At 42.3% G+C, this 26,938-nt stretch overlaps 1 protein-coding gene across 1 annotated transcript; it reads right to left on the bottom strand.

Moving 5' to 3' along the window:
- Positions 1 to 395: 395 nt before the first annotated feature.
- On the bottom strand, positions 396 to 26,126 carry LY86 (lymphocyte antigen 86). Its single transcript, XM_009514610.2, has 5 exons — positions 25,895 to 26,126; positions 11,876 to 11,962; positions 10,291 to 10,419; positions 3,144 to 3,196; positions 396 to 1,154 (listed from the first exon to the last, which is right to left on the bottom strand). The coding sequence occupies exons 1-5, from the start codon at positions 26,010 to 26,012 to the stop codon at positions 1,059 to 1,061; spliced, it is 483 nt and encodes a 160-aa protein (XP_009512905.1). The 5' UTR covers positions 26,013 to 26,126; the 3' UTR covers positions 396 to 1,058.
- Between the last annotated feature and the right edge of the window lie 812 nt (positions 26,127 to 26,938).

The following is a 26,938-nucleotide window of genomic DNA, read 5'->3' as shown; positions in this document are numbered from 1 at the left end:
TCAACCCTACTCCTGATCCTTCCCCTACACTTCGAGTCTCCCAAACAGGTCTCTACGTTCTGCAACCCAAGATCCTAATCCAATGTGCTGCCCTATGCTTGGTTATCTACCTACCCATCAGCTATACCAGCTGCAAAGGCTCCTGGAATGAGAGGGTTTGGGGAATGTGCTGCACCTGGGAGTATAATTTGTGTTTACTTCTCCCGGGGCTTCATGCTCAAAGCAAGAAACAGTTTGTCCTCTGCTAATGTAAAATGTGTGTCAACATGACTGATATTTCGTAGTAAAAAAAGTGCTCATTTTTTTCCCCTCAATCTTTTTTCCTCCTCCCCTTTTTTCCCCACTTTAAGCTTTGGATAGATCCTAGAATCATGAGGAAAAATGAGGAAAAAAAATTGTTCCCTCATTATGAATTTATTGAGAAGCAAGGAAAGCACATAGCTTAGGTACAAATTGGTTCACATATCACTTAAAAGACATTAAAAACCAAAGAATTCCAGGTAGACTCCAGAAGACTCAAGTGATATGAATCCAGTGACAGGCCATGGTTTACTGGAAAAAAAGGCATGCTCATCCTACTTGGTCTTTGTTCTGTGGTTATAACAAAACCTATACTAGTGGAGGCTCCAGACAGGCCTCAGGAAAGATTGAAAATGTTGAGTGCTGTAACTGCATAATATGTGATACATATGAAAGTCATCTCCAGCCTGTGTTAGAAATGGATACCTCTATAACTTACTGGGGGAGGGGGGAAAAGTTTAGGCTCTCTCCTGTTCTGCCTCATGTTATTTTCATCCTAAGATGAGAATGTTGGTATCAGATAGTTTCTACTTGCAGCTGTATACATTAGAAACAAAAAGTGGGCCACAGTGTGCATTTAGAGATAAAATTGCCACTAGAGGGTTTAGTGACTTCTTGAAAATAGCGAATTACAAAAAGGAATAGCATCAGAACCATCAAGTGGGGATTATTTTCTTCAGAATCATTGTAGTATGCAAGCAGCTCACTTGGCTTGAATAATTTTGGTAGTCTGTAGCTTTCATGAAATTGGTTTGTTGCTAATAATAATCTAAATAATTTTTCACGGTAAAATCGGCACAAGCAACAGTGGTGTGATCTTCATTAGTCAGCTTTGCTGAAATGGTGTAATCTCCCTGTATGAGACAAACACAAAGCAAGAGATTAGCCCATCAGTAGTATATAACTGCTGCTGTTTCTCTGAGGGAGTCCTCTTCCTAGAAACAGAATAACACTTTTCCTATCAAGTTCCTCCAAAACCTTTCCTATCCAAACGTTTCAGAACTGGTAAAGGACTTGCCCATATTTTCTGCCAAAATACTCTCATCAGGGATATCAGTGCTGACAGCAAAAGTTCAAAATTAAAACAGAGCAAGGGGAACAAAATGTATTGATGTGTTAAAAATTCCTTTCAAATCTGTATAACTTCTTACGTCTCTTATGAGCAAGCACAGTATGGCCTGTGCTGTTTAGTAACTGGAAGGGGAAGAGGTGCTCAGTTGTCTGGCACTTCTTTCTTGGATCTTGTTATTCAGTGTATACACTCGGTAAGAATTTTTATAAAAGAGAGCACCTTGGGGGATATGAGTGTATAGCTGACTCAATCTGTGATAAATTCCTATATAATAAAGCAAGAAATAGTTTAATTTCAAATTGTATAGTTAAAACTATTAATAATTCAGGATTTGGGGAGAACTTATATCATCACAGTGCAAAAAAATCTCAACCTTAAAGAAGCATGGATTTTTTGTACTGGTCAAAACTGTTCTCTCCAGGCACTTGGAAAAGGAGAAACACTGGGCAGGGGAGGTGACAATGGTCATTTAACAGCTTTGGAGGAAGAGGTGAACTAGACTTCATTTACTCTAGATTGCTGGCACTGCAGTATTTCTTTCTGTTTTTTCTGGAGTGTGGAGGGGAAGAAAAACTTGGGGTAGGAGAGCTTGGCAGCAGTGGCTCACTGGCCTTGAACCATAGAAAACTCTTGCCCTGCTCAGGAGTCCTTCTGGTTGTGGAGTAGAAGGAGACACAGCTAGAACGAGTCAGGTTTCTTGGCATTTGCCTTTTACCATGGGATTTCTAAAGCAATAACTGGCCTGTGTCCTCACAGAGAGGTTCAAGCTAAGTGTAACATCCAAATTTAGAGGCCCAATGGCAACATGCTCATGAGAATACAGCCTTGTTGTAATTGCTGTGCAGACTGTGCAAATGTCCTTCGGGCTGCTCAGATGAGGCTGTTCTTTGTAATGAGAAGATGATGATTGCTGCATAGAATCACTCCTTATTGCTGGTATGGAAGGATGGAGTTATTTGCTTAATTGATTAATTAACAGAAAAGGCTTCCTATTCCCTTTCTCACAAGCGTGTTAATTCTCCAAAAGCGTATAGTTTCATTCATGGAAGGGAGTTCAGAATAAGTAATTTCCATTGCTACTTAGCGATTAGATTTTTTTTTTTCTCCTTCAGAATAATTTTTTGCTTATGGGTAAAGATTGTTATTAAAAGAGGATTGTGAACAGCCTTAGAATTTCTTGCTCCACGTTCAGCTAATTTGCCCAGAACTGGAGTTTTACTGGTCTGTGCGGATGTTTCTAGGGCTTCCTTTTGGTCTAAAGACCTATTCCTCAGTTTGTCTACAGCCTTTACTACAGAAGTGTCCTCAGTATGTTAGTAAAGCTGCTCCTGGAGCAGGATGCTGACTGATATGAGCTTGGTCATTCCAGTGTCAGAGAACAAAAGGCATTGCTAAACACAGCATCTCTAGGCATAGCCTTTAGGGAAGCAGGCTGGTAAGGGCAGGATAACAGTCTGTGTAAGAGGCCCTAGCTGTCTGTGTGAAAGCCTTGGTCCCAGTAGTGACCACGATCTTTTCTTCACCACATTCTCAACCAGATGCCTTAATGATCCAGATCTTACTTTCTGCCCTTCAATCCAGCCTCTTCATGTCTGTGGCTAAAAATCCTTTGTTGTGTACTGGTCAAATAGAGCTTCATGTCGTGCCCAGTTAATAATCGCTGTGCTATGTCCAGCATTTGAGACCATGCTGATATGATTTCTAGTAGTCCTCTGACCATACCTCATCCAGAAAGCCCTTCTGCTTGGGAGCACAGCTGCGACCAACTTACCTGTGGGATTTCTTTGATCCCCAGTGTGACTGGTCCCTCATAGTACAGGTGTTCTGAAAAGCAAAAATGGTGATGGGTGGTTAGACATGCAGCACATGAAGGAAACAAGCAGCTGATCATAGATGCTTTTTAGTAATGGTACTTCAGAGTGCTCCAGTGACAAGTGTTATGGAACTGCAAAGTGCTCTGTACACAATCTTTTAACAGCCCTCCTGAGAGAAATGTCAGGATGTGTACTGCCTTATGGGGAAAGCAGGGCAGAGCCTGGGCTAAAGAAGGACCTGCAGTCCCTGTCTGAGTGGAGGAGGGAGGCAGGCATGTGTTTGCACAACTGGGTGGGTGTTCTTATGTCAGCATGGATCCTGCAAATGGGGAAAAAAAAGGGAAGGAGGATTTCCAGACACAAGTCCTTTAGCATGATCTGTTAAGCACCTGCAGCTGCAATAGTTGAACTATAATATTTAGGTAACTTTAAGAAAAACCAATCTAAGCTGGGTGTTTCTGTAGATGTGGACTTCTGACTGCTTGCCAACATGACCTTAAAGTAATAAGAACATCTCTACCCCACTGCTGAAGGAGCATTCACCAAGATATTACATGATGTGCTAAAACCATCACAAGTTGTGTTGGTGACTGAAGAGGGGCCCAGGAGTTCCACCTTCCAGTCCTGATTTCCCTAATCGTGAGGCATGCTTGCTTTTTGCTGTTGAAGAAAGGGAAACTTTGGCATTAATGGACAGAATTAGCAAGTTGTTCTGCAGTTCCTCCTACTTTTTCATAGCTTACTGGGCCAAACTGTGCAGACTTGACTAAAAATAAAATTAGTAGATGTTTCAGTATTTCAGAATTTCTTGTACAACTTGGCCTCCACAAGTCATGGAAAAGTCTAAGAACTGTTTAAGGATTCTCTTTTGTAGGTGTTATGATATATTCTTTACTTTGACAGTGACAGAGGAATAAGTGTTTCATCATATTTATATGAGTATGTGCTGGCATCTTGACGCTTGTCAATTCTAGACAGTTGTTTTAGTCCAGTCTCACTGTGCTGGTTTAAACTGTTTCTTGTGAAAGGTTGGACAAAATGTTTGTAACATGTTTATGCCGTATGGTCCATCCCACCATGCAGTAGGTATCTGACTTGGAAATCAGTCCACAGAAGGTCTTCCCCACACAAGCTATGAAATGCTAGTCAATGCCTTATAACAAACTTCTATGAAAGAATCACGACTATAAGATAAACTAGGAAAAGAGTAGGAGAAACCTGAGACATCACCAATGTCCTACACCTTTGCATTAGTGAGGAGTTTGTTAAATGTAATGCCCTGATGATCATGGGAAGTGGAGAGTATTCGGAACTTCTTAGTGTTGCCCTGAAAAACCTAACACAAAAACAGAGGGCAGAATAAGTATGTTTTGGCTTGTCACTCTCAAAATGATCAACTATGCTGCAGCACTTATACTGTACTCATTCCTCTCTGCATCCCTGGCTACTTCACCTGACACCAAGAAGTCTTTTGTTTTTCAAAGGACAGTCCTCATCGCTGCTTCCTTCTGTGCATGAAGCAAGAACCCTGGAGTCTGACACTTTCCCACTGCTGAGAGTGGTGACTCAAGGATTTTAAAAATGCAGTACGGCCCACTTCTCAGTTCACACCTTACTGGAGTCTAAATGGGAGTTAAAGACACTGTAAACTGCACGACTCGGGTGATGAGTGATTCCCTTGGGACTTGAGCTGTATATGTGTTGATGTGTGCTAAGCCATATTGTGAGCTGCCCACTCGGGGTGGTGTGGACTGTGCAATGGCGTGGCTTGTGGTTTGTGTGTCCTTTTGTTCCGTAGAGATCCTTGTTTGACTGTCTTTCAGTCAGCTCTGAGCCTAGCAAATCTTGGATGGCAGCAGAGGAGGGTGAAGAGGAAACTGGGCTGTGAACTATCAGACTTTCCTGAAGTCCTCCTCCACACAGATGTGGAAGCTCCTCTTGGATCACGTGGCTCCTTATGGTCTCACCTAGGCTGTTGGAAAGCCATCCAGAATCTAAACATACAGATGCAGCATTCAAGCTCTGCAAAGCCTATATTTTAAAATGAAGTAGGAGTCATCAGGCCACAAATTTGCTTCTCAAATGATGGCAATGCTAATCTCTCCTTCAGTGTAGGTAGAAGCTATTTTTTTCCTACTTTGATGTGACAAAGTAATGATTGCATCAGAGCTAGATGAATGCAGTCTTAGGGCTCTGCCCCAGCTGTCTCTGAGAAGTTTTCCGTGATTGCTCTGAATTGGGGTAGCTATGCCTTTGCTCAGTAATCAATGGAGTCGCTCTCATGGGCTGTACTATCTTTTAGGGGGCCTCAAACTGTGGAGTTAGATGCTGTGTGTCCAGTTTGAGGTCCATGTTTACTGTCTTGTGCTTCAGTGTTGCCCTTATTTAGCTCTTTCTAACCAGGGGTCTTGCAGTGATTCACAGTTACTAATCATATGGAGCTACTGGAAAGGTTCCAGTGAACGGCCACTGAGATGATTAAGGGACTGGAACATCTCTCCAATGGGAGAGGCTGAGAGAGCTGGGACTGTTCAGCCTGGAGAACAGGAAGATTAGGGGAGAGCACATCAATATGTACAACCACCTGAAGGGAGGGTGAAAAGAGGATGGAGTCAGGCTCTTTCCAGTGGTACCCAGCAGCAGGACAAGAGGCAGTGGGAACAAACTGAAACACAGGAGGTTTCTCCTGAATATCAGGAAATAGTTTTGGTTGGGTTTTTTTTAGTATGAGGATGACGGCAGAGCACTGGCAGAGGTTGCCCGGAGAGGTTGTGGAGCCTTCATCCTTGGATATACTCAAAACCCCTGGTCCTGAGCAACTGGCTGTAAGTGGCCCTGCTTGAATAGGTGGGAGTTAGACTAAATGACCTTCAGAGGTCCCTTCCAACCTCAACCATTCTGTGGTTCTCTAACCAGGCTTCTAGAAAACTCTTGTGACCTTCCTTGCTTCAATAATGGGGGGCAGAGGGAAGGACTATGCTGCTTTGAAAGTATGTCCTGATAGGAGAGCAAGGGCAGCTTTCATTTTCAGCTAGTTGAGACCTACCAGGAAATAATATGAAGCCATAGATCTCCTGAATTTTATCATTCATATTCACTTTGGACCATGGTAACCTCCTCAGTGCCTATGCTGGCTGGATCAGACTTTTCAAAGCCCATTCAATGTTCTTGTCACACGAGGATTTCTGCTATCATTCCAGAAGTGTAAACATCCCCCAAGGCTTCAGGGACTGTAGTTTATCACAGCATCATCCATATACTCATACATTTTTCTCTATATATTCATATATTTTTGCATTCCTCCATTTAAAGATGATGAACACATCTGTTGCAGTAAGTGTAACTGTCACAAACACTGAGCCTAGCTCATTGAAAGAATTCTGTGGTCTTTTTAGAACAAGACCAGATGTAGTTGCAAAAATGTGCAAACATTGGGAACAGCATAAACCATGAGTGCATTTTTCCAATTAAAAATTCCCCTATGTCTTTATTGGTCTGCTGGTAAGTTATGGTATCTGTCAAGCATGCTGTCATCAGTGATGTGCTTTCAGTCCACCTTCCATTTTCAGCCCTTTTTCTTAAACACTTAACTGAAGGAGACTTCTGTAGAGCATCCTTGAAACATTTCCAATGTACTACTGGATTCAAGGTGATATTACTGTATTTGTTGTAGCAGCTTTTCACTATTGTTTCTACCAAAAGTAACTTAGTCCTCTTCCTTGCCCGTGAGCAGGCCTCTAGTAGCTTCCAGTATGAAGCAGAGCTTTCAAATGTGTAAGAGCTTCCTGAGGATTACTTCAAGTTACTAGTCGTCATTTATTGTGAAGATGCCTCTCATTCCTGACAAAACACCTATAATGAAATTCTCACTCCTCTTTCTCAAATCTTCCTTGCACTGAAAAATCTTTAAACGTTCTCACACTCTTGTACTATATAAAGGCCCTGTACATCTGCACCCACCTCTTCCTTTTCCTATGTCTTAAATCTTTTTGGAACTTAAATGCTCCATGTTGGAGTTCTTCTAGGACACGATCTTGCAGCCATGCAACAGACACACAACTTCTGTGAGTTTTAGGGATGCAGGAATGATCTGAATAACTGCCAGCTACAGATGTATAGCTGAGTGAGAAAAATGTATATAAATGCATAGCTGCATGAGAAACATCCACTCTTTTTACTGGGGAGGAAAAAGTGAGATGAAGGGGCTAAGCAAGATGGCATTGTATATCAGCCCAAAGATCTAGCTTTGTGGTGTGGCTGCTTTCTCAGAAACGTGTACCTAAAGTCTCAATGTGATACCCAGTTCTGTAACTCATGCCAGGTTCTCTACTTTTATTCACAAATATTATTTTAGAAACTTGATCACCGTAACACCTACCAAAAAAAGCAATAATGTAAAAGAACGGAGGTCCAAAGCAAAAGGATTTTTCTCTATGGTCTGGGAGTGTGCACAAGGAATCATGCAAGTGCTCTGATGGTGCCTTTATCAGTTGGGGCTGAGAGGAAATTTGTGGACTTGCAGAGGGATGCAACAATCTTTTGTCAGGAAGCTTTGTTTAAGCCTGCAAGTTGTGGTTGGCACATTGCTAAATACTACCCTGGTAGGTCTCTTTCTCTGATTTTAGTGATTGCATTGGGAAATCTGTTAAATCTTATGTAACTACTTTGTTTGGAGGAAATGGGGAATAGCTAGCACTTTATACTAAAAAAAAAAGGAAGAGCTGAGTTCATTTTATACCACAAAGTGTTTAGCAGTTTTGTTATTATTGTTTTTAACTGGACAATGGCCTATTTCCTTGCAATCTTTGAGCTAACAACTTCACAACAGGCATATAGCTCAAAGAAAAAGATCTTGGAATCCTATTTAGGAGTCCCAGTGTGCAGTGCCAGATGTGACCTTTGCCTAACATAGTAAATACTATATGATTATGATGAACATGAAACCTCCAGCTATATTAAGTCTCCTAAAGTATTTCCAGTCATGGCAAAACTGTAGCATTATAGGAGAGCAAAGAAAATGAAACAACCCCAAACACCCAAGACTTTGCCACGTCCGGCTCTCATAAGTCTGTTTTTCTTGTTACTTCTGCTCTGCTCATCCACACGAGTGAGTGGACCAACAAAGCCTGTAGCAGAACTATGTTCTGGCTCATTTTGGGAGAAAGAGGAACAGGCAATTTGTGGTCTCCTTGTGGAAGGCAAGAAAATTCTGTGTGGGACTATATTTAAACTCAGGTCAGCTCTGGCCAGATGTTGGAAATGTTGCCTGTACAACAGGGAAAGAGGGTTTCTGCATTAAAAGCTTCAGTTGAAAGGGCTATCTGCTCCCCTGAACCTTTGCTTGGCTGCAAACTTGGCCATTCACAGTGGTGAATGGTATTAGGTCATATTTACAGCTGTGCTAATATGGTAAATTGTGGCTGTGCTGAATTGCCTCAAATTGGTCTTCAGCTCAATTCTACGTCCTAAAACATGGGTTAGACTCAAATATCAATTAAATAAGAACTAACCACATTTTCAGTTTGAACCTTAGTCTGAATAAGCTCACTTCTTTCCCACTGTGACTTAATTACTAAATAAAAACAGCTACTGAACAAGATGATGTGTATTAAAGAGTGTGTGGCAGCGGTCCTTGTTCTAACTTAGGGATGCTTCTAAATGAAGATATATAGTATTATTTAAACAACCAACTATGGTTTTATATCATAATGTACTTCAATTAGTAGGAACAATTACCTGCCAGTTTAAGATTAAGGGACTTGGAAACCCCAGGAGGCTTTGGCTTTGTGGTTTAATGTGTGAATAGCCGTTTGTGCTCAGCTCAGGACTGATGCTACTTCTTCTTAATGTATTCTTTAAAGGATTTCATTTAGTGTTTCATCAGAATAAGATAGTTTTTATTCAGTAGGTCTGAGTGGGTTCCCCACCCCCCTTGTAATTCAATATACAATTGAAGAAACCTCTGAATTTAATCTTTTAGTCTATCATCTGTCTTACAGGATTCACCTGATTGGTTGCTCATGCAGCATTTCTATCTTATTCTTTGTGATATTTCTGTGGTGTGTGAAATGTCTTAGTAATTTTCCAGGGGCTGTCTTAGCAGTAGTGCTGTGCAAGGTCTTTAAATTCATAGCCCTTGCACATGAATGGTTGCAGTGTTATCAGGATGGGGATGCAAGTGAACGGAAGGGAAGCAGAGCTTCTGAAACTAACTGGTGCTCTAACAGCTCTGAAACTTCCCTGCAGCTCCACCTGTTTATTTTAAAATCAGCCTAAAGAGATGATCATGGTGTAAGAAGGATTTCAAAATAACTGTTGAAGATATGTGTATATTACAGTCCAGAGGCATGACCATAGCTCTTCTGGACATACCATAGCTAACTTTGCACTACCTGGCCTGGGTTGTGGCAGAAGAGACCTTGAGGTGCCCAGGCTTACCTGGGACCAAAGATGCCTGCTTTCTGGGGGCAGCTAATGCCACTGTAAACCAACTAGTGCAAGTCTGCACCACTTGGCAGCTTGACTGACATAAGCTAAAATCATCTGACTGATGCATAGGCACATGTTGAGCATAAACAAGGTGCAAACCATAGATGGTATCAAATAGTATTTTGGTCCAAATATCCTTATTCAAGCATAATTCCTCTTAAAGTGAGTTAAGAACTGCCTTTAAGGACAGGAAGTATTACTTGCTTAATAGTGAAGAACAAGTTCAGAACAACTTGTTTGTTTGCTCAGCCATTTCTTTTACAGAACTGGCCTTTATTTTTGTCATACTTCTTGCTCACATGACAGGCATGTAGCTGTAAATAGGGCTTATGAACCTCTCTGCTCTCTGACGTTACTACAGTTATTTTTCATGGACTTGAAATCCCATGTGTGTGCAATATTCTGTGATTAAAAGAAAAACAAACAAATGGGTTAGGAGAAAAAACAGGCTCTGAAATTAAAATGTCTCTGTCCTACTGTGTTTCTGTCATCCATTAACACGCTGTTGAAGTAAACACAACATTACGATGTATTGGTACGTTCAACAGCACAGCAGGTGCATCCAGCTTGCAGTATTTAGTAGCCATCAAACACTTAGAGTGCTACCCAAATTACCTCCTTTCTTCTTTCCACAGAAAATCAGCTTAGAAAGACCCGGCTCGCAAAGTGCCTCTGAGTAGGTTAAGATGGTCTTCCCATTTATGATCAGGTCAACATTGACATACAGTTCCTTGATGCTGTGCCCTAAACACAAAGCAGAAGGACCGCTCAGAGAAAAAGCAAGGGTAAACAGGTTTGATAATTTTAAAAAAGATTCTATTTTTCTTCCCCTGCTGCTCAAGCCATTGAATGTTTTCTCTTCACTGAGAACTCCTGATACAGAGAAATCCATGCTTCACAAACAGGTCTCTAAGTCCCTTAAGGTGTATAACAGGAGACATAATGGCATGTATCTTAATTGTTAAATAAACTATGCCCATGATGGTGCCAACTGGCATAGAAAATCTTGTGCCCATACATCTAAACTTTGTTTCCTGCTGTCCCCAGCAGAGGGACCATATCCAATGGGACCCCAGGAACAGCCTGTGGCCTGTACCTGCTGTCTGGGAAAATGGTAGCTGGCCTGAGCTATGCCAGGGACCAGCGTAGCAGCTTGGCAGCGCTGGGAAGTTGCCTGCTTGTGCCTGGCTTCCTAACATGGAGCCAGTGAGGCTACTGGATTTAGAGGGAGGTCCTGTACTCTGAGTTGTTGGAAAGTATTTGCAAATGCCTGTAGTATGATTTTGCAGGCTTGTTTAACTTCGCAGCCACCTGAAAACTGGTGCTTCCCAGGCAAAATGGCAGCATGTGTCACAGGAGGGAGACCTTTTGCATGCAAAGCAGCATTCCTAAGTGCTAAAAGGTACTTGGCACACAAACATTTTCAACACCAGGAGCATACAGCAGTGCTCTCATATTTCTGCTCTGGTAGTAGAAGTTCTAGGTGAGCTTGGGGTCAACAGGGTTGCAAGAAAGTGGCTTTCCCGTGCAAGGATCACAAGTCAAGCTATGGCTAATATTAACTTGTGCCCCTAGCCCATTAGGTCAAATGCAGTTCTGCTTTTGACCTTTTATTGCTGATCAGTCAAGTGCTGGAGCGTATAATTTCAGCTAGCACGGGTGGTGAGCTGATGGCATGACTGTGCCTTAAGCAAGCACTCCTGCAGTGCTCCCGATCCCCAACACTCCCCAGCATGCTTCTTTGTATGGCAGGGAGGTGCCCCCACCTTACTCTGTGGGGTTCCCTTAGTTCAGTCTCCCACCTGCAAGGGTCAGCCTTGGCGATTTGGCAAGCACCGCTGGTGCTGACACAAGAGTGTTGGTGCTGTAGCTGTCTCATTCAACAAGATTCTCCCCAGAATACTTAACCGTGAAGACACTCTAGAGAGGCCCCCATGTTGGCTATACACATGTACAGATGAAGGGTAGGAGAGGAATAGGGGCTGAGGGCTGATACGACCTGCTTGGGGTGACACATGTAGTCTGATACAGAGCTGATAACAGAACTGACATACTGGTAGCCCCACATAGGTTTTGAAATGTCTCAGAAATGAAGCCCATTAATATTTTATAGGAGGTTGTCACTCTTGCTTACTTCTTAATACCAGCACCCACACATGAATTACCCATTTATGGTGTGAGAAAATAGCAATTCACTTACTTAGGACGATGGCAGCTCTGATGTTGAAGGTGTGGGTTGTGACATCAGAACAACGGTCAATGCTGAAAGCAAAATCTTGCTGGGAATCTGTTTGGAGACAGAAAGCAGTGGGTTGCAAGTTGTATTTTTAATGAGACATTGACTGTATAGAAGAAAATAATAAAATATGGAAGTGTTATACAAACCCCTAACATATTACATATTCCTTAGAAATTCTCCGAGATGTGTTCAAAGCTCCCATACACTGTGTTTAATAGCTACTTCCGTCCTTCCTGCCACTTCAGTCTGAAGCACATTCAGATGATAGCCTATATGTGGCTTAAAACCTACTGTGTGGGAAAACGAGCCAAGTTCAGGGAAAGCAAGTTCCCCACATTGGTGGGTAGTCAATATTCATTCAACGGTGAAGTCTTAGCACAGCTGCTCTTCCCAGGTTCTGTGCATTGCCATTCCTTCCTCAGCACTGATGAGCAATTGGTTATGATGAGGTTTTTAAATTCATTTGTATCACAAGATGGCTTGGTGAGGCTATCTGGGAAACTGAATCCTGAAGTGGGATGAAAAGTCCAAAAATTAAAATAAAATTGTGTAACTGAGATCCTGCAGTATCTCAGGCTTGGTCCACCATCATGTGATGTTTCTAACCCAGAAAATATTCTACATTTCTCCCTTTCTGGAATACTTTAGCAGAACTGGGAACAAAGAAAGCCCTACAGCTGATGACTGACAAGAATGTGGCTCTTACCAGTTCCTGCAGTACCTCTTTCTCTGCATCAAGCTCCAAAACTCTTGTACAAACATAATTGCTTTCCCCCACTATCCCCCATGAGACCCTGTGCCATGCCTGAGGGCTTGCCAACATGTCAGTCTCTGGTGGCAGCCAGCAGCAACAACTTGACTGCTCAGATGCTGCAAACAGCAGCATGTGCAAGTGTTTTCCAGAGACGTGGCTGGGGGTGAAAGACTTGGCCAGTTTGGCATCATATCATCTTGAGCCTCAAGGCTTGCTTAGGCATAGGTTTATCTCTCATGGTGGGTTTCCAGCCAGCCTGTGCATCCAACATCCTTCTCTGTGGAAACCAGAGAAGAGACTGCGGCATGTGCAGAAGCAGTTATAGGCTCTCCCCAGTTTACATAGACCTGGTGGTTACAAAATATAGGCTTGGGAATTGAATTATCTTTCAAAGTTATTGTTGCTTGAGGCAGTCTTCTCACTGAATTGAAAATAATTGATTGGGAGCTTTTACCTTTGATGCTGTGGTGAAACTTGAGTTACGAGTGTCCTCTGTGAGGCTGATCTAGCATCTCCGTAGTCTGACTCTATTTTTGCAGCAGTGCCCCACAGCTGTAGTGGCTGTCAGGGAGCAAGCCTGGGTGACCAAAGCCTGATTGTTTAGAGGGGAGCATGAAATGGATGGAAGTGTTGGGAGGAGTTGGGGGCTTTAACTAAGGCCGGCTGTGCAAGCACATGGATTGTCAGTGTGGTCCAAAAGGAGCTCCTGAGTCCTAAGTTCTGGTAAATTAAAATAACTGTTTAAAGGAGAAAGAGAAAAGTCACTGGTATTTCCCACAGCTCTGTGTCCCTGTGCTAGATTTTGCCCTCCACACCACTAAAGCAGTCTCTGCAGTTGCATGATCTGCTTGGGACAAAATGTTGCTGCCTGGAATTGCTTATCAGCTCAAGGGTGACAAGAGTCAGAAGGTTGTCTTTCCTCCCTTTCCATATTCCTGTCAGTTCTCGCTTTGTTATTGCAGCTTCAGAAGCTGTTGCAATTGGGTAGGAAAGTAGTTTCCTGCTCCAGCCAGAAAATGTGTCAAACTTCTGTTTTCTCCAGGACCGTTATGCCTGCTTCCCCTCTGGTCTCTACTACCTCTCAGGGCTTGGTTTCTACTTTCCTCTGGACTTCCGCAAGAGTCCCTCTCACTTCTGTTTTGTATGTGGTGCGATGATAAGGTTCAGGAAGCAGCTGCTCAGATTCAGAGCAGCTTGGGCATTGATGCCTACAAACATTGCTAGTTGTCAAGTGACTAAAATTGTTGGTTCTGTAATTTCCAGAGGGAGCTATGGTCAAAAATGGCACTGCAACATATACGATGCTCTTCTCTTTTCAAAGAGACTAGGCTCTGCTTTAGTCAACAAATTAAATCATGGTATTAGGGCTAGAAGTTGAATTTTTAGTTTAAAATTTATCATCGATAACTGTTTGAATGGAAAGGGGATGTTCATGAAACCAAGCTTCTCTGGAAGGCATGGGTTTATTACAATGAACCTGACCTCAGGGTTGTTTTAGGTTGGATGTCTCATGCCTGTTTGGATTTTTTTCCTATGGGTTGAGCTCTTTTGCCAGATGACATATTTCATGGTGCATTGTAGCCATAGGCATCTTCTAGTGCACTGCTAGTGATGCAGTATAGGACTCTGGTGTATCCAAAGAAGTGTTGTCTGGTCCCCAGAGAGGAAGAGAGTGTGGAAGCACTCACATGAGAAATACCAGGAAAATTCAGAGTTAGAGCACTTGGATTTTCTGTTGTTACTCTGTTGCTGAGAAATGTAAACTTTCCCACTGGCAAAAGAAACCCCAATTAATTTTCTGATCATCTCCCTGTGGAATTCAGGATATGAATTTACAGTCCAACATCTCATTGTGGTGTATGTGGAGGCCTCCCACCAAAATCAACTGAAAGGATGGCTGTGTTGCTAAAGCTATGGTGCCAGGGAGTCTGGATTACAAAACATGTAGGCAGAAAGGTTGCTGCTAAAAGGAAATGAAAGAAAATAGTAATTTTTAACTGTGATAAGTGAAGGTGTCTGTAAATTCAGCTGTGAGCTATGAACTAAGGTAGTGTGCCATACCCCTCTTTCTTTAAATGTCGAGGAGTCCCTCGTGTGGCAAAGGCAACTCGAGACAGTTGCCATTTTTGTGTTTCATCTCAGATGCACAACTGTGAGTCACTGTGTGTCTCTTACAGAGGTTTAATACTTATTCTTCCTTGTTTGCCTCAATCTGAAGTGAGCTGGTTAGACTGAAAAAAATACATGTTATGTCTTTCACATGTGCAGAGCAATAACATTTACTGTTAAATCTCTAAATTACGTGGGGCTGCCCTTCAGCCTTCCACTTCCCTGCAACATTTCATAGTGCACAGTACTGTATGTTCCCAGACTTCCCTCCACCCACTCCCTTCAATCTGCTCCCTCTTCCATAATTAAAGCTAGAAACTCTTCAACTGGTTGCAGAGTTTTGCTTTTCCAGTTCAGCTTTGATATGTTACCAACACTTAAAACATTGCTGGAAATTTTGCAAACACGTGGAGGTTTATCAGTGAAAATCTGCTTATTGGGGGGAAAAGGCTGCTTTTTTTTGTGTCTCTGTATCTATGTGAGAAGGGCTTGGGCTGCAACATATTTGCAGTTAGTATGAAAGCACCTGGGAGCAGGATTTTGACTGAAGTTTCTCTCTAGACGGTTCTAAATCTTTCAGTCAACTGCTCTGAGAAAGAAGCAAGTCTTTGGCTTTTGTAAACAATCAATGCACTCTAAGTTGTCTTAGACCTGTTTTTTGAACGTGATGCTGTGGCTAAAGCTGAGCTCTCAACTGTATCTAGCACTGAATGTACAGCTCTTGCTGAAGACTGGCTTCTGTAGTACAATCCTGCTTTGTGAGAGATAAATTTGGGACATACCTGGCATCTTGCTACTGATCACATCTTATGTGGTGTAGTGTCAGCTGACCCCATGCCTCCCACCTCCCATTTCACCCTTACCCAAGTAGCCTAGTGGAGATTTATTGCTGTATTGGCTTGGTATGTGGTTTTCCTTGCATATGACCTGTAGTGGCACCACAGTGCAAGATTTCAGCCTGGCTTGCTATTGAGAGGTGCTCACAGCGATTCATTTGGCTGGGTTTTTCTAGAAGACTGAGCAGACATGTGGTACAGCCTAGAAGCTCAGATGAGTTCCTTACCTTTTCTTAGAGTTACTTTTCCTGCTCTTGTTCTTGGCAGAAGGCTCATAGGTAAATTAGCTCAGACATATTTGCAGTGGTGTATCCATGTGACCCTCCTGGTTATAAGTCCTGTACCTTTGATGGAGATTATTACTGCAGTAACAGGGACAACACATGGGAACACGCTTTCACGCCTCAGTTACTGTAGTTGTGGGGCCACCATCTCACACTCCTGCTGAACATGGGTGTGCACCAAGCTACAGGGCTGTGAGCTGGGGCTGCCCTTATGCCCCACGTGTCTGTTCAGTGTCCTGTGCTCTAGGAGTTGATCTCCAGCAGGAAGATGAAGGAGACAGCTGGGAATAATAATGTGCTAACCCGCTATGGCTATGTCCCTCAGAGCCTGAACTGCCAGATGACTAACTGGGCACTACAGAAACTGCATGGACAGATGTGAAGCACCTGTTACAGGAATTTTGTTGGGCTGGTGTACAACAGCTTCTGTCTTTTATTCTTCTCCCTCCCCCCATCTTGTTAACTATCCTCTACTGGCTTTACTCTCATCTGAATCTGCTCTAAAATCACATTGTTTCCATATGAGCATGAAAATCAGTGGTACAAATGAATAGAAGCAGCAAGCAGGCAAGGCTTGCTTCTAAGAATCCACATCTGTAAGTCTTGCAGTGGTGAGAAGACCCTCCAATCTGGTAAGCTTTGGGTGTTTCAAAATAATGCTTTTTAGGAGCAGATAGGCCACATAATTGAATGGAATGACATAGCTGCACTTGGATAGGGTCATACAAGGACAGGCTGGTGCTGGGGGAGCTGGAAATTAGCACAAGGAAGAAACATATTTAGTAATTACCTAACACGCCTCACCTTCAAAGCTCTTAATAAAATTAAATCATTAGTCCTTATAACATTCAAGGTGATGAAAGGAGAGGGAAAGAATGAGGAACTGTTTGGGATCTCAGACTTTATGTATTCACTCAACATTTTCCCTTTAATGTCTATTTAAACGAATTAACCTGAATGCTCAAGGTTATATTTGATGCTGGAATCTACTTATAAGGTACTGAGAAAGAAACATCAGCTGAATTAGCGGCTCTCCAGTTGTTCATCTAGATTTCCCTGCACACCTTCAGTTTAATGAGCTTCCTTTTGGGCCTGCCTTCCCTGCATGCCACTGCCATGTCCAGACATGGCTGAGAGAAGCAGAGTGACCTTCTGTTCAGAGGAAAGCAGAACAAATTGTGAGACACAGGTCAGCTGTGGCTAGTTTATCATGAGGATGCTTCATCCCAAGATGCTGACCTCTGATATGACCAGCTCTGGCCTAGTTTGGACAGGCACTCTGGCCTCCTTTACAGAAGCCATGGTATGTTTTATCTCCTGTACCTTTCTGGTTTGCTTAGGCAACACGGAGGTGAAGGAATAGGGAAGATTACAGTTCATGTATCCTTAACGTCCTGGAGGTACAGACTGTGGGAATTCCCCTTTGCAAATAACACTATCAACTTGTGGTCTCTGAGGTCTGCTTAAACCTGAAGCTCTTGGAGATGGCTGGTGGAGTGAATAACTGCTTCCTTTATGATAAAATTTGCATGGCTGTAGAGGGAAGCCTGAAGATTTGGTCTCAGTATAATCTATAATCTAATAAAAGACCTCAGAAAACTAGCAAAAGAAACTTAAAATATGGTTTTAAAAAATGTTTATGCAATATTTAAATCATTTCCACTCCTCTCCCAAGAATACTGAACACTAGTAATGCAAAGAGCAATTATATGCTGTTTGGTTAGATTAAGGCACAAGAATTACTGCCTTGTATTTATGGCTCTAGTTTTGGAGCAAGGCAATTCCAGTGTCTTAGAAAATTAGTTTAATTAAAGGATGAAGACTTTGTGTCTTACTATTTCAAATAAAACTCATTATTGAGTATAACTGATGTCCAAATTTGCAAATATTCAGAAACAGTAACTCGGAAGGCCAGCAGCTTCTCCAGACATGTTGCTGGAGTGCTGACTGCAATCATAGCAGCATTTGGGACGTGAAGAACAGACATGGGTGGAGGGCTCAGCCGTGAATAAAGGGCTTGAAGTGTAGCAGATAGAGAAGAGAGGAAGAGATTTGCTCAGTACCAAGCCAAGGTCACCCAGCTGCCACCTGTGGCCATGGACCTGCTGGTGGCCTGGGCGAGGAGGTGTGTGTGGTGTGATGAGCTGGAGGGAAGCCGCTTTAAAGACAGCAGGTGTGAAGGTCTCTCTGCAGCTGGAGGGCTGTGTTTGGGGATGGGGGTGTCACCAGCGTGCACAAAGCAGCCTTACCAAAGATTTGATCTGAGTCTCCCTGCCTTTTCCTGCCTAACCCAACGTTCTTGACAGCAGGCTTGTTAGAGCTGTTTGCTAGGACTCAAGGGGAGTCCCAGTGTCCGAAGGTTCATGGAAAGGGGGGTTTCTGTGCTTTGTGCGGTATGACAAAGCTTTGTCTAAGTCTGTTTGAGAAGGCAAAACTGAAAGATGTCAGCTTTGAGAGACAGCACATACAGATCTGTATTTGTATTTGATAATCCTGATTTGTCCTAGTTAGCTTGAGAGAGAAAGGGAGGCAGGGCAGGCTTCAGCTACAGCAGTGTAACAAGAAAATGCTGCATTAATTTGGGCCCAGCAGGGAATGTATTAGAGAGAGAAAGTCTTTGTTCTTCTGTTGGTAAGAAAACACCATGCGCTGCGTGAGTAAGATGCATACAGTAACTGCCTGTATTCCTAATCAGTTCTGTCTCTTCTCTCTTCATGTGTTTTTTTTTAATCGTTCTTTATACTGCTCTACTTGAGACAGAGCTCTCTGGACATCAGTGCTTGCCAGTATGACTGGGGATTCACAACAGACTTGCAGACTTGTGTCAGAAATAGAACCAAACATTACTAGAAACTGCCCTGCTGTTAGACACATGCCATGCTCTGGGATAGCAGGCTTTACTGCTGATTATACAGAACAGTAATCAGCAGCATATAAATGGTCTAAATGTTCCCATTTTCCCAGGATGGGTTGAAATCCACCGCAGGAGCGTGGCAGTGAGCTATAATTGGAATGGCACGCTCCCTCTGCTGAGGAAACTAGCTCGGTTCCTGCCTGTGGGATCACCACTGGATCATTTGACAGGAGCCATCCATCTTCAGGTGAAGAGGAAACGGGTGCATTGAATTAATTTGTGGTAGCTTTCAAGATCCTAGTTTTTGGCAACTGGAAGCTCTCCTGAGTCTCAAGGCAGCATCTGGGACAGATCAGAGGTTTTGGATTTGGTACGTGGTTTTGTACAGGGTATTTAGGTATCCTGTCCCTGATGGTAACTGCTCCTCCCTTGTTTTAGGTTGACATAAACCTCCTTGAAGTTGGTGCAGTGACACCAACACGCAATAATGCTGAAGTCCTTTTTGCATTTTTCTGAGGTGTGTTAATTTTTCATAGATTATTCTGGATATTTTTGCTGATGGATGTTAAACTGCTGCAAGAACCTGATCTCCTGCCTCTATTTTCTTTGGTAAACTGTAAGCATTGTAGGGTCCAGAGCTATTTTGAGGCCTTAATGACAGCTCTAGATGAGATGGTGTGGCAATGTCAAGAAAGCCTAGCAATGCTTCATATGCTTACACAGAAAGCTTTACACTGGAGCACTTATTTGCAGCTGTGGTTTGTTTTTGCTCCTGACTTGATGCAGTGAATGTGCCTTTTGATAAGTTCTACTTTATGTAATGCAGGAAGCTGATCTCAAATTTTCATCAAACTATTAACATAGCTGTGACTCACCTGTTTAGAATGTTAGACTGCTCCCTCTGTAGATACTAAAATTTAGTGTGCAGTAGCAAGTTCTTCCTTGCCCACAGTACGTCTCGACTGTAATGCAATATGCGGTTTTCTAGGTATGTGTCTCCTATTTGTTTCCAAAGGGGAGAAAACCTTTCCTATGGCTTGCCTTGCAGACTGTTACCCCTCCTGCTTGCAATTCCTTAGTGACTCAATGGTTACAACAACCAAAGACATGGCAAAATTCAATAGGTGGAAGAGGTGTCTACTAGTTTAGATTTAGCAGCTGGAGATAAGCAAGGAGGGGCTGTCACAGGCAAACAACCCTCTTTTGCAGTCCATGGTGCAGGCCCTTCATTGATCTGGTGAAGAAATGGACACTGTGAGGAAACTTCTGAGAACTAAATCAGATGGGAGAATTTAAAGCATGGTGGGAAAAGTTCAGCTGAGGTTAATTCTTTGCACTACTAGTCTCAGTGAAAGCATTAATATTGATTTTGCTGAATGGTTCGAAGTCTAGATGCTGAACCTAATGTTTTTGACAGATTACCTTGGAGGTACGAAATTTTTCTCCCGCTCGCCCTTAACATTTACATTTTAAAACTTACTAAATACTCTCCTCTCTCTGAAAGAAGACATAAAATTAAATGTGACCAACCTTAAGAGGTCACATAGGAAAAGAAAGTTTTAATCCTCTTTAATGAAGCAGAGAATTAAATAGATAGGGTAGTTTTAATTGATGGAGGGACAAAAACTCTAAAAGATTTGCATGTGCACTTGTGTCTATGCTACCTTGATTCTGAGGATAGTTTCCACTTGTTAGGATCTTGTGCCAGAAATATGCATGTCAACATCTGGCCTTCCCCCTGGAATAAGTAAGCTATACCAGATGAGTATAGCAGCAAGGCTATGACACTAAGATGGCTTGGACAGAGCAAACAAACAAAGTGTTTTCAAGTGAAATTTGTAAGTTCTTTGATTGCTTGCCCATTAGCAATCTGTGCAACAAAAGATCAGAGGGGAGTTGGTGTCGTGTGGCTTTAAATAATTTAGAAGCAGAAGCGATTGCTGGAGACTGCTTGAGGGAAATAAATAAATAAGTAATCCAAGAGAAGCATCTGGCTCAATCTGTCTGCCAAAAAAACAAAGAATAATGGAAAAAGAACCTTCTTTTACCAAGTGTCTAGAAGAACATTTGCCCTGAAGATGCATGAGGTGAGAATTTTTCGCAGGCTTTTCTTTGCCAGCTGAAGCTATTGAATTACTTATATCCTTTAACTAAAGGATGTAAGTCTGTGGCCAGTGAGGAAAATGGCTAGTAACATTTGGTTGACACAGGAGAGAAAGCGTGCTGTAAAATTAATGCTACACTGATGACAGTTTAGCAGGTTTATTTGCAAGTTGGTATGTTGATTGAGCGGGAATGGGTGTTACAGGTCTAGTTTTAAAAAAGAAAAAAGAAGATTTTAAGAGAAATAGTATATTCAATCCTTCAATATGTAGGAGAAAGGATATGACCTGCTGAGGGGGACCCTAGTAAGACTGAAACTATTTGGCATGGACAGACAAATCATCAGAAAATTGTAATCTGACTTAGTCTATTAGTCTCCTCTTTTTCTTGTCTTTTTTTTTTTTTTTTTTTAAAGCCCTGAAGAGTGTCCTCAAAGCAGAGCTTAACGGGAGGGTGTCTATACTGCATTTTCTGAACAGAGCAGGTTCTACATCACAATAACCCTGTGGACTTCAAGGGGCCATTTTAATGGAGGTTCAAATCTGAGCTCACAAGTTTAAAGAGAAGCCCTACAAACGGGTGGTTCTCTATCTGTAAATGCAATCCAGTGGAAGCTTGTACGGAAGTAGGCAGTACTGCTCACTCCTCGTGTACCAATGTAGGGCAGTAAAAAGCTTTATAGAACTGACCCTGCTTGAAGCATGACAGAGCTATCCAAGCACACATGGAGCTCAGTGGGACATAAGTTCAGCCTGACTCTGCTCTGTTTAGGAAGAGGCATTGGCATGTAAAAATAATTCTCTAGATGACCATAGGGCTCTACTTCTTTGTCTAGCAGAAAACAGTAATTAAAGCAAATGGTTACCCACATCCCTAAGTAGGTTTTCTTATTTTTAAATCTGTAGGTGTGCAGATATAAAACTTGTAAAGAAGGATGCACTCAGTTTAATATTTTTTCATACTTAGGTTCTGGAGGTTGAAATTAATACTGATTGGTTGCTCTTTCTCCTGAAACTTCAGCTAATGGCTCTTAACCTGGCTTCACATGAAAAAAGAAGAAAAAGCAAACAAATTAAAACATGAATTGGGAAAGATGTTTGTCTGTGATAGTAAAATATTCCATGTAGTCTGAACAGTGTTTTATAAAGCCTAGGGAATATCTCTCAAGATGCCAACTTCAAATACTACTACTTTGACTTTCCTGAAGATCTCCCTTTAATTCCCTGTTATTTACTCCTGTGCACAGAGAACAAAGTCCTTAATGGTTGATGCTCTCCAGACCCTTTCTATGAAACTTCTGCCTCACCAGTAACCTTTTCTGCACTGTCAAGAAATCTACAATTTCCGCCAGCTCTAAAATCTCCCAGGTCCTAATCTAAATGTAGAGCTTTATTAATCACAGAGCATACTGGTCTGGGTTTGCAGGTTGAAACAAAACCAGGCATTCTGAAATACTGATTTGTTGATGTAGGCCCAACTAACATTTCAAGAAAAAGCTGTAAAAACAGTTGGAAAATGTTTTTCATGTGTCTGCAGCAGCGATCACCTGCTTTACCCTATGCAGAGGGCCCCATTTGAACAGTACATTGTAAGAATGTTTTCATGGCTAATTAAGACAATTAGGCTTACATGAATGGTCTGGAAGCAGGTGCTGGTAGATTTGTTGAAGAGTTATATTTTGTAGACTCTCACTGCATTGCACTTTGCACTTTGAGGAGGGTGACTGACACTCAAATAGCACCGGAATCTGCTCGGGGCACTTCACTGCCATTGCTTTCCTGCCTTTCCCTTCCCAGACAATTGCCTTTTAAAATGTAGCTGGAAAGATCAAAGCCTTATTACTGTAAAAATCACTGTGAAATTAAAAGGGATAGGAATCAACCATTTGTGTAGCAGGTTCTTTTCATGTCTCTGCATAGACTTGCCAATTATGGTTCTCTTTTCTCAGTCAGAGATGTTAACCTGTGCTGCTTTTACCTCAGGATCCCTGCCCAGGTTTCTAAAGTGATTTGTGGTCATTTGAGATCTTCCTTCATTTTTGTCGCTTGTTCCTGGGAGGAAGAGTGGCACTGATGGGAAATGTCTTGCTACTTATAGACTGTCTCGGTGTTATGTTTGCTGCAATTATATAGAAGAAGCAGCATACTGTCTGTTTACTTTTAGACCACCCATCTCTCAGCCCAAGTTTCTCACTATGGGCTTGGTGCTGAGAATTTTTGTCAGATTTCTTTTAAATGACTGTTTTACAAGTGCATGATATTGAACAATGAGATCTTATCCAGCCCTTTTTTTTAATGCATCCCTAGGGGTTCTGGTTACTGAATGTTTAGTCTGACATGGCTGGGTGGAAACGGGATCCTTTCAAAGGATCCAGAGCATGGAGTGAGGCTGGGGGCTTGATGCATGTCTGTATCTTATGCATTATAGGGGCAGGATGCAGTTAGAGCAAGGGCTTGCAACAAGGAGTCGGGACTTGCTTCTGGATATAGGAGCTTGCTACACTTTCTCTGCCTGTCTTCAGTTATCCACCCAACATTGTCTGGTACATTTATCACAGTTGTATTAGATCATACTTTTGGCTTTAGTCAGATTTTTACTGCATTATAGGAGAGGATCTGATAAACTGCAAAGTGAAAATGAACACTTAGCTCCTTTTTAAATGCTTAAACGGAACTCTATTAATCTGTTGATAGAGGGCATTCAGCTCCAGAAATAAAGCTGTGAAGTACCAGGCTAAAATTCTCTCAGCTTCCTTAAGTTTTACTTGATTCAACTCTGATTCCCTGATAACATCCTGGAGTTTTTAGTAACAACAATAGAGGTGAAATCCTGACCCTCTTGAAGCCAACAGGGAATCCTTTACTCAAGGTTTCATACTAGATACCTCACTGTGGCCACTGTATCCCAAAAATGCACCATCCTCTGGCATCTTCAGCAGAGCAGGAAATACCATGGGCATTTTTCAGACTGGAGGGGTATGCGGGGAAGTCTTCCCCTGAAATAGCTGAAAAGTGTTGACAGTTGCCTATCATTGACTCTGTGCTTGCTGACATTACAAAGTTGTCATGAGGTTTGTTGGGAAAGGGTCTAGGTCTAGTCCTAGACACTAGCATGTGTGTCCCCTCCTGGATAAGAACAGTTGGTGGGATACAGCTAAAGAGTGAAGCTATGTTCTGCCCATCTAATTGTGGTTTACAGTGAAATGAAGTGGGGACAAATTTTCCCCTGTCCTGAAAGGGTAATTGGTACCTTTGACACTGTTGTGAGCTTGCCAGTGAGCTCAATAAGAGCAGTGCCTTCTCTGAAGGGAACGGAGAGTAGTGTATTAGGATTTATCCTCCCCACCTGTAGATTTTTGGGCTCAGCCCAAAACACCTTTTATTTTTCTGCATTATGCAAGCTACCAGACTATGAGCTGGGTTAGCAGAGATGCAGATGGTACATCCTGGTCTGATGCTACAATTGTCGTAGCCTCTGGAAAAAGGCAGGGCAGAACATTGTGACAGCAGCTGTGAATGTTGCCACAACTGAATCTGCCAGAGCTGTAAGGGAGTGAGGAATTGGGCTTCAAACAGGGAACCTGATTTAATTCTTGCATTGTTTCCACGTCTGTGTAATCTTCTCATCTCCCATAGCTGTGTCTGGGAGGACAGAAAACCACTCTCAGTGTTGGGACCTGACCTGTATGATCTCTGGCTTGTGCTTCTCAACCTGCGAATTCCTCCTGAATGAATGTATCTCTTACCTTTCTGTGTGTGGCAAACCAAAATAAGTGACACATAAGCTCTAAACAAATGCATTTTGTTAGCTAGGCCAGTGGTGTGCCTGGTAAGAAGCAACGCCTGACTGACGCGTGCCCAGCAGGCAAATTTCATCATCATTTGAATTGACTCAAACTGTAGCCTGTGCCTCTATCAAGGCATCTCACGCTAACTCAGACCTGTTGAGGGAACAGAATTAACTTATACAATGAATTCTTACTGAAATAAAGGTAATACCAAAGCTTGTATTCAATATCTAATTAAGTATTTTCTTAATGGAGTATACCCATTTATAATATGTGAAGCCTGACTTTAGTCTCCTGGGAGCAGGCCAGTAAAGAATAGCATTACAAATATTTATTTACTTCTCTTGTCCCTCACTGGCTTTATTTTAATGGGTGTGCAAAACTGCATGAAAGCTACAGGGGAGAAAAAGCCCCCCGGGAAACCCTTTGTATCAGGATGAATTGGAAAAACAAACTCTAGGGTGCTCATTTGCCATGAATCGCTTTTCACGTCACGTGCGGAAAATGAATGAGGCGTCTGTGAATCTAATTCCCTTTGTCCCAGTTGTAAAGCAGATCAGCACAATAGGAGAGGCACAAGGCCAGCAAAGCAAGAGGTGGAAAGCAGGCACCATTCAGTGAATTAATTTTCAGTCATTCCAGTGCTGCCTGCGCCTTTTCTTCTCCACAGATTTAAAGAACAAACAAAACCCTATGGTCCCTGGGAAGTGCCTCTGTTAAGTGCTGCTGCTGAAGTCTCGCTAAGCACAGTGGCAGTGGTGGAGGACACGTATCCTTCCCACTGTCACGCTGGGTCCCGTGTCACTCCAAGTGGGAGGACAGAAAGCACACCACCACGGCCCTGCCACACATTAGGAAAACGGCAGATCAGTGCATTGAAGAGTCTGTGTCGTCCCAGGGGTAAAAAAGATAAAGATTTAGGGTCCTCCCTTTTTTTTTTTAACTGAACTTCAAGATGAAAATCCTAGTCATCTCTTTCATGCTGAACTGATTTTTGAAAGCTGTTTATTATTCGGAATTAGGTTACACTATTTTCTCTTTGTTTTCTTCTATCTAAATACAGTTAGATTTGTGTGTATGTCAACCAAACCAGCTATATTTGAAAGACTGAAAATATTCTGGCTGTGAAACCCAGTGCTGGCTTGGGAGTGTAACCCTTCCATTCATTGCCTGGCTTATAAGCCCCTCTCACTGCATAAGAACAACTTTGTTGCCCAGCTAAAAGGAAAATGGAAATTAAAAATAAATCTCACCACAGCTTTTGTAATATATTTCCAAGTTGTCCTCTTTGCAGACTGTGTGCGTAGGCCATTCTGTGCTGGCATTGATGTAAAGCAGGACGAAGATGAGAACAACATTTGATGCCTTCATGGTGGTGGTGGTAGTTTGCAGGATTACTTCTCTGTTTCTTGCTAACTCTCTGTGGAGGGAGGTGTTCCTTCCTTTCTCCAAGGGAAACAGGAGTTACTACATTTGAGCCTGCAGAAGGATTAAGCGAGCCAATGCAGCCTTAGCTTACCACAACGTGGTATAAACAAGAGGCTAATCAGAATTGGAGGGTGCTATTTCTGTGCGCTTAGACTTCTGCTTTCTGCTTCATGTTAGTTTGAATTAATGATAAGATAAATAAGCTAATAACAGTTACTCACTGCATGGCATAGCCCTGCCTTGGTGCCTCCTGGAACAATGCAGCAAACTGTTTAGTTTTTCTCTCACTGCCAGTTTCTTCTCTTGAAGTCAAAGCATTTGGGTCAAGACTTCAAACAGGCTTATTTAGCACTTCTGGCTGCAAAACATTGCGATAGAAATCACCCCATCTTGATCATACAAAGTCAGATCAGATTTTTCAAGGCGGACAGTTTGGTTACTGTGTTCTTTTTAGTAACATATCTGTCTGCTAGAGGGAAGAGACGTGTGTCTGATGAAGCTGACACCAAATAAGCAAGCCTTGAAACTTTTAGGAATGGGTCCTTTCTGCTTGACTGTGCTAAATACTGCATTTACATTCATTTTGTTCAGTGGTTCATAGGAATGTACTATTTAACAGTATAGCCAATCAGGTAAACCTAGACTTAATTTTTTTTCCTTCTGTCTTCTGGGTTATTTAACTGCCCACTAGTGGTGCTGTGCACTTGTTATTTGCACTAGGTTTTTCCAAAGCTGTGCTTTATGCAAAAATTAGTGGCTATTGCAGATGGCAGCAAATGATCAGTAAGGGAAGAAGGGAGGGTTGCTGTATCTCCAGTAAAATTCTCCAATTCAGTTTAAGACGCATGACTGGAATAAAATTTCAAACT

This window comes from Phalacrocorax carbo, chromosome 2 (genome assembly GCF_963921805.1).
Source record: "Phalacrocorax carbo chromosome 2, bPhaCar2.1, whole genome shotgun sequence".
In the NCBI taxonomy this organism is placed as follows: Eukaryota; Metazoa; Chordata; class Aves; order Suliformes; family Phalacrocoracidae; genus Phalacrocorax; species Phalacrocorax carbo.
Note: the sequence above shows the minus strand (reverse complement) of the source record. Positions and strands in the feature narration are given on the sequence as shown.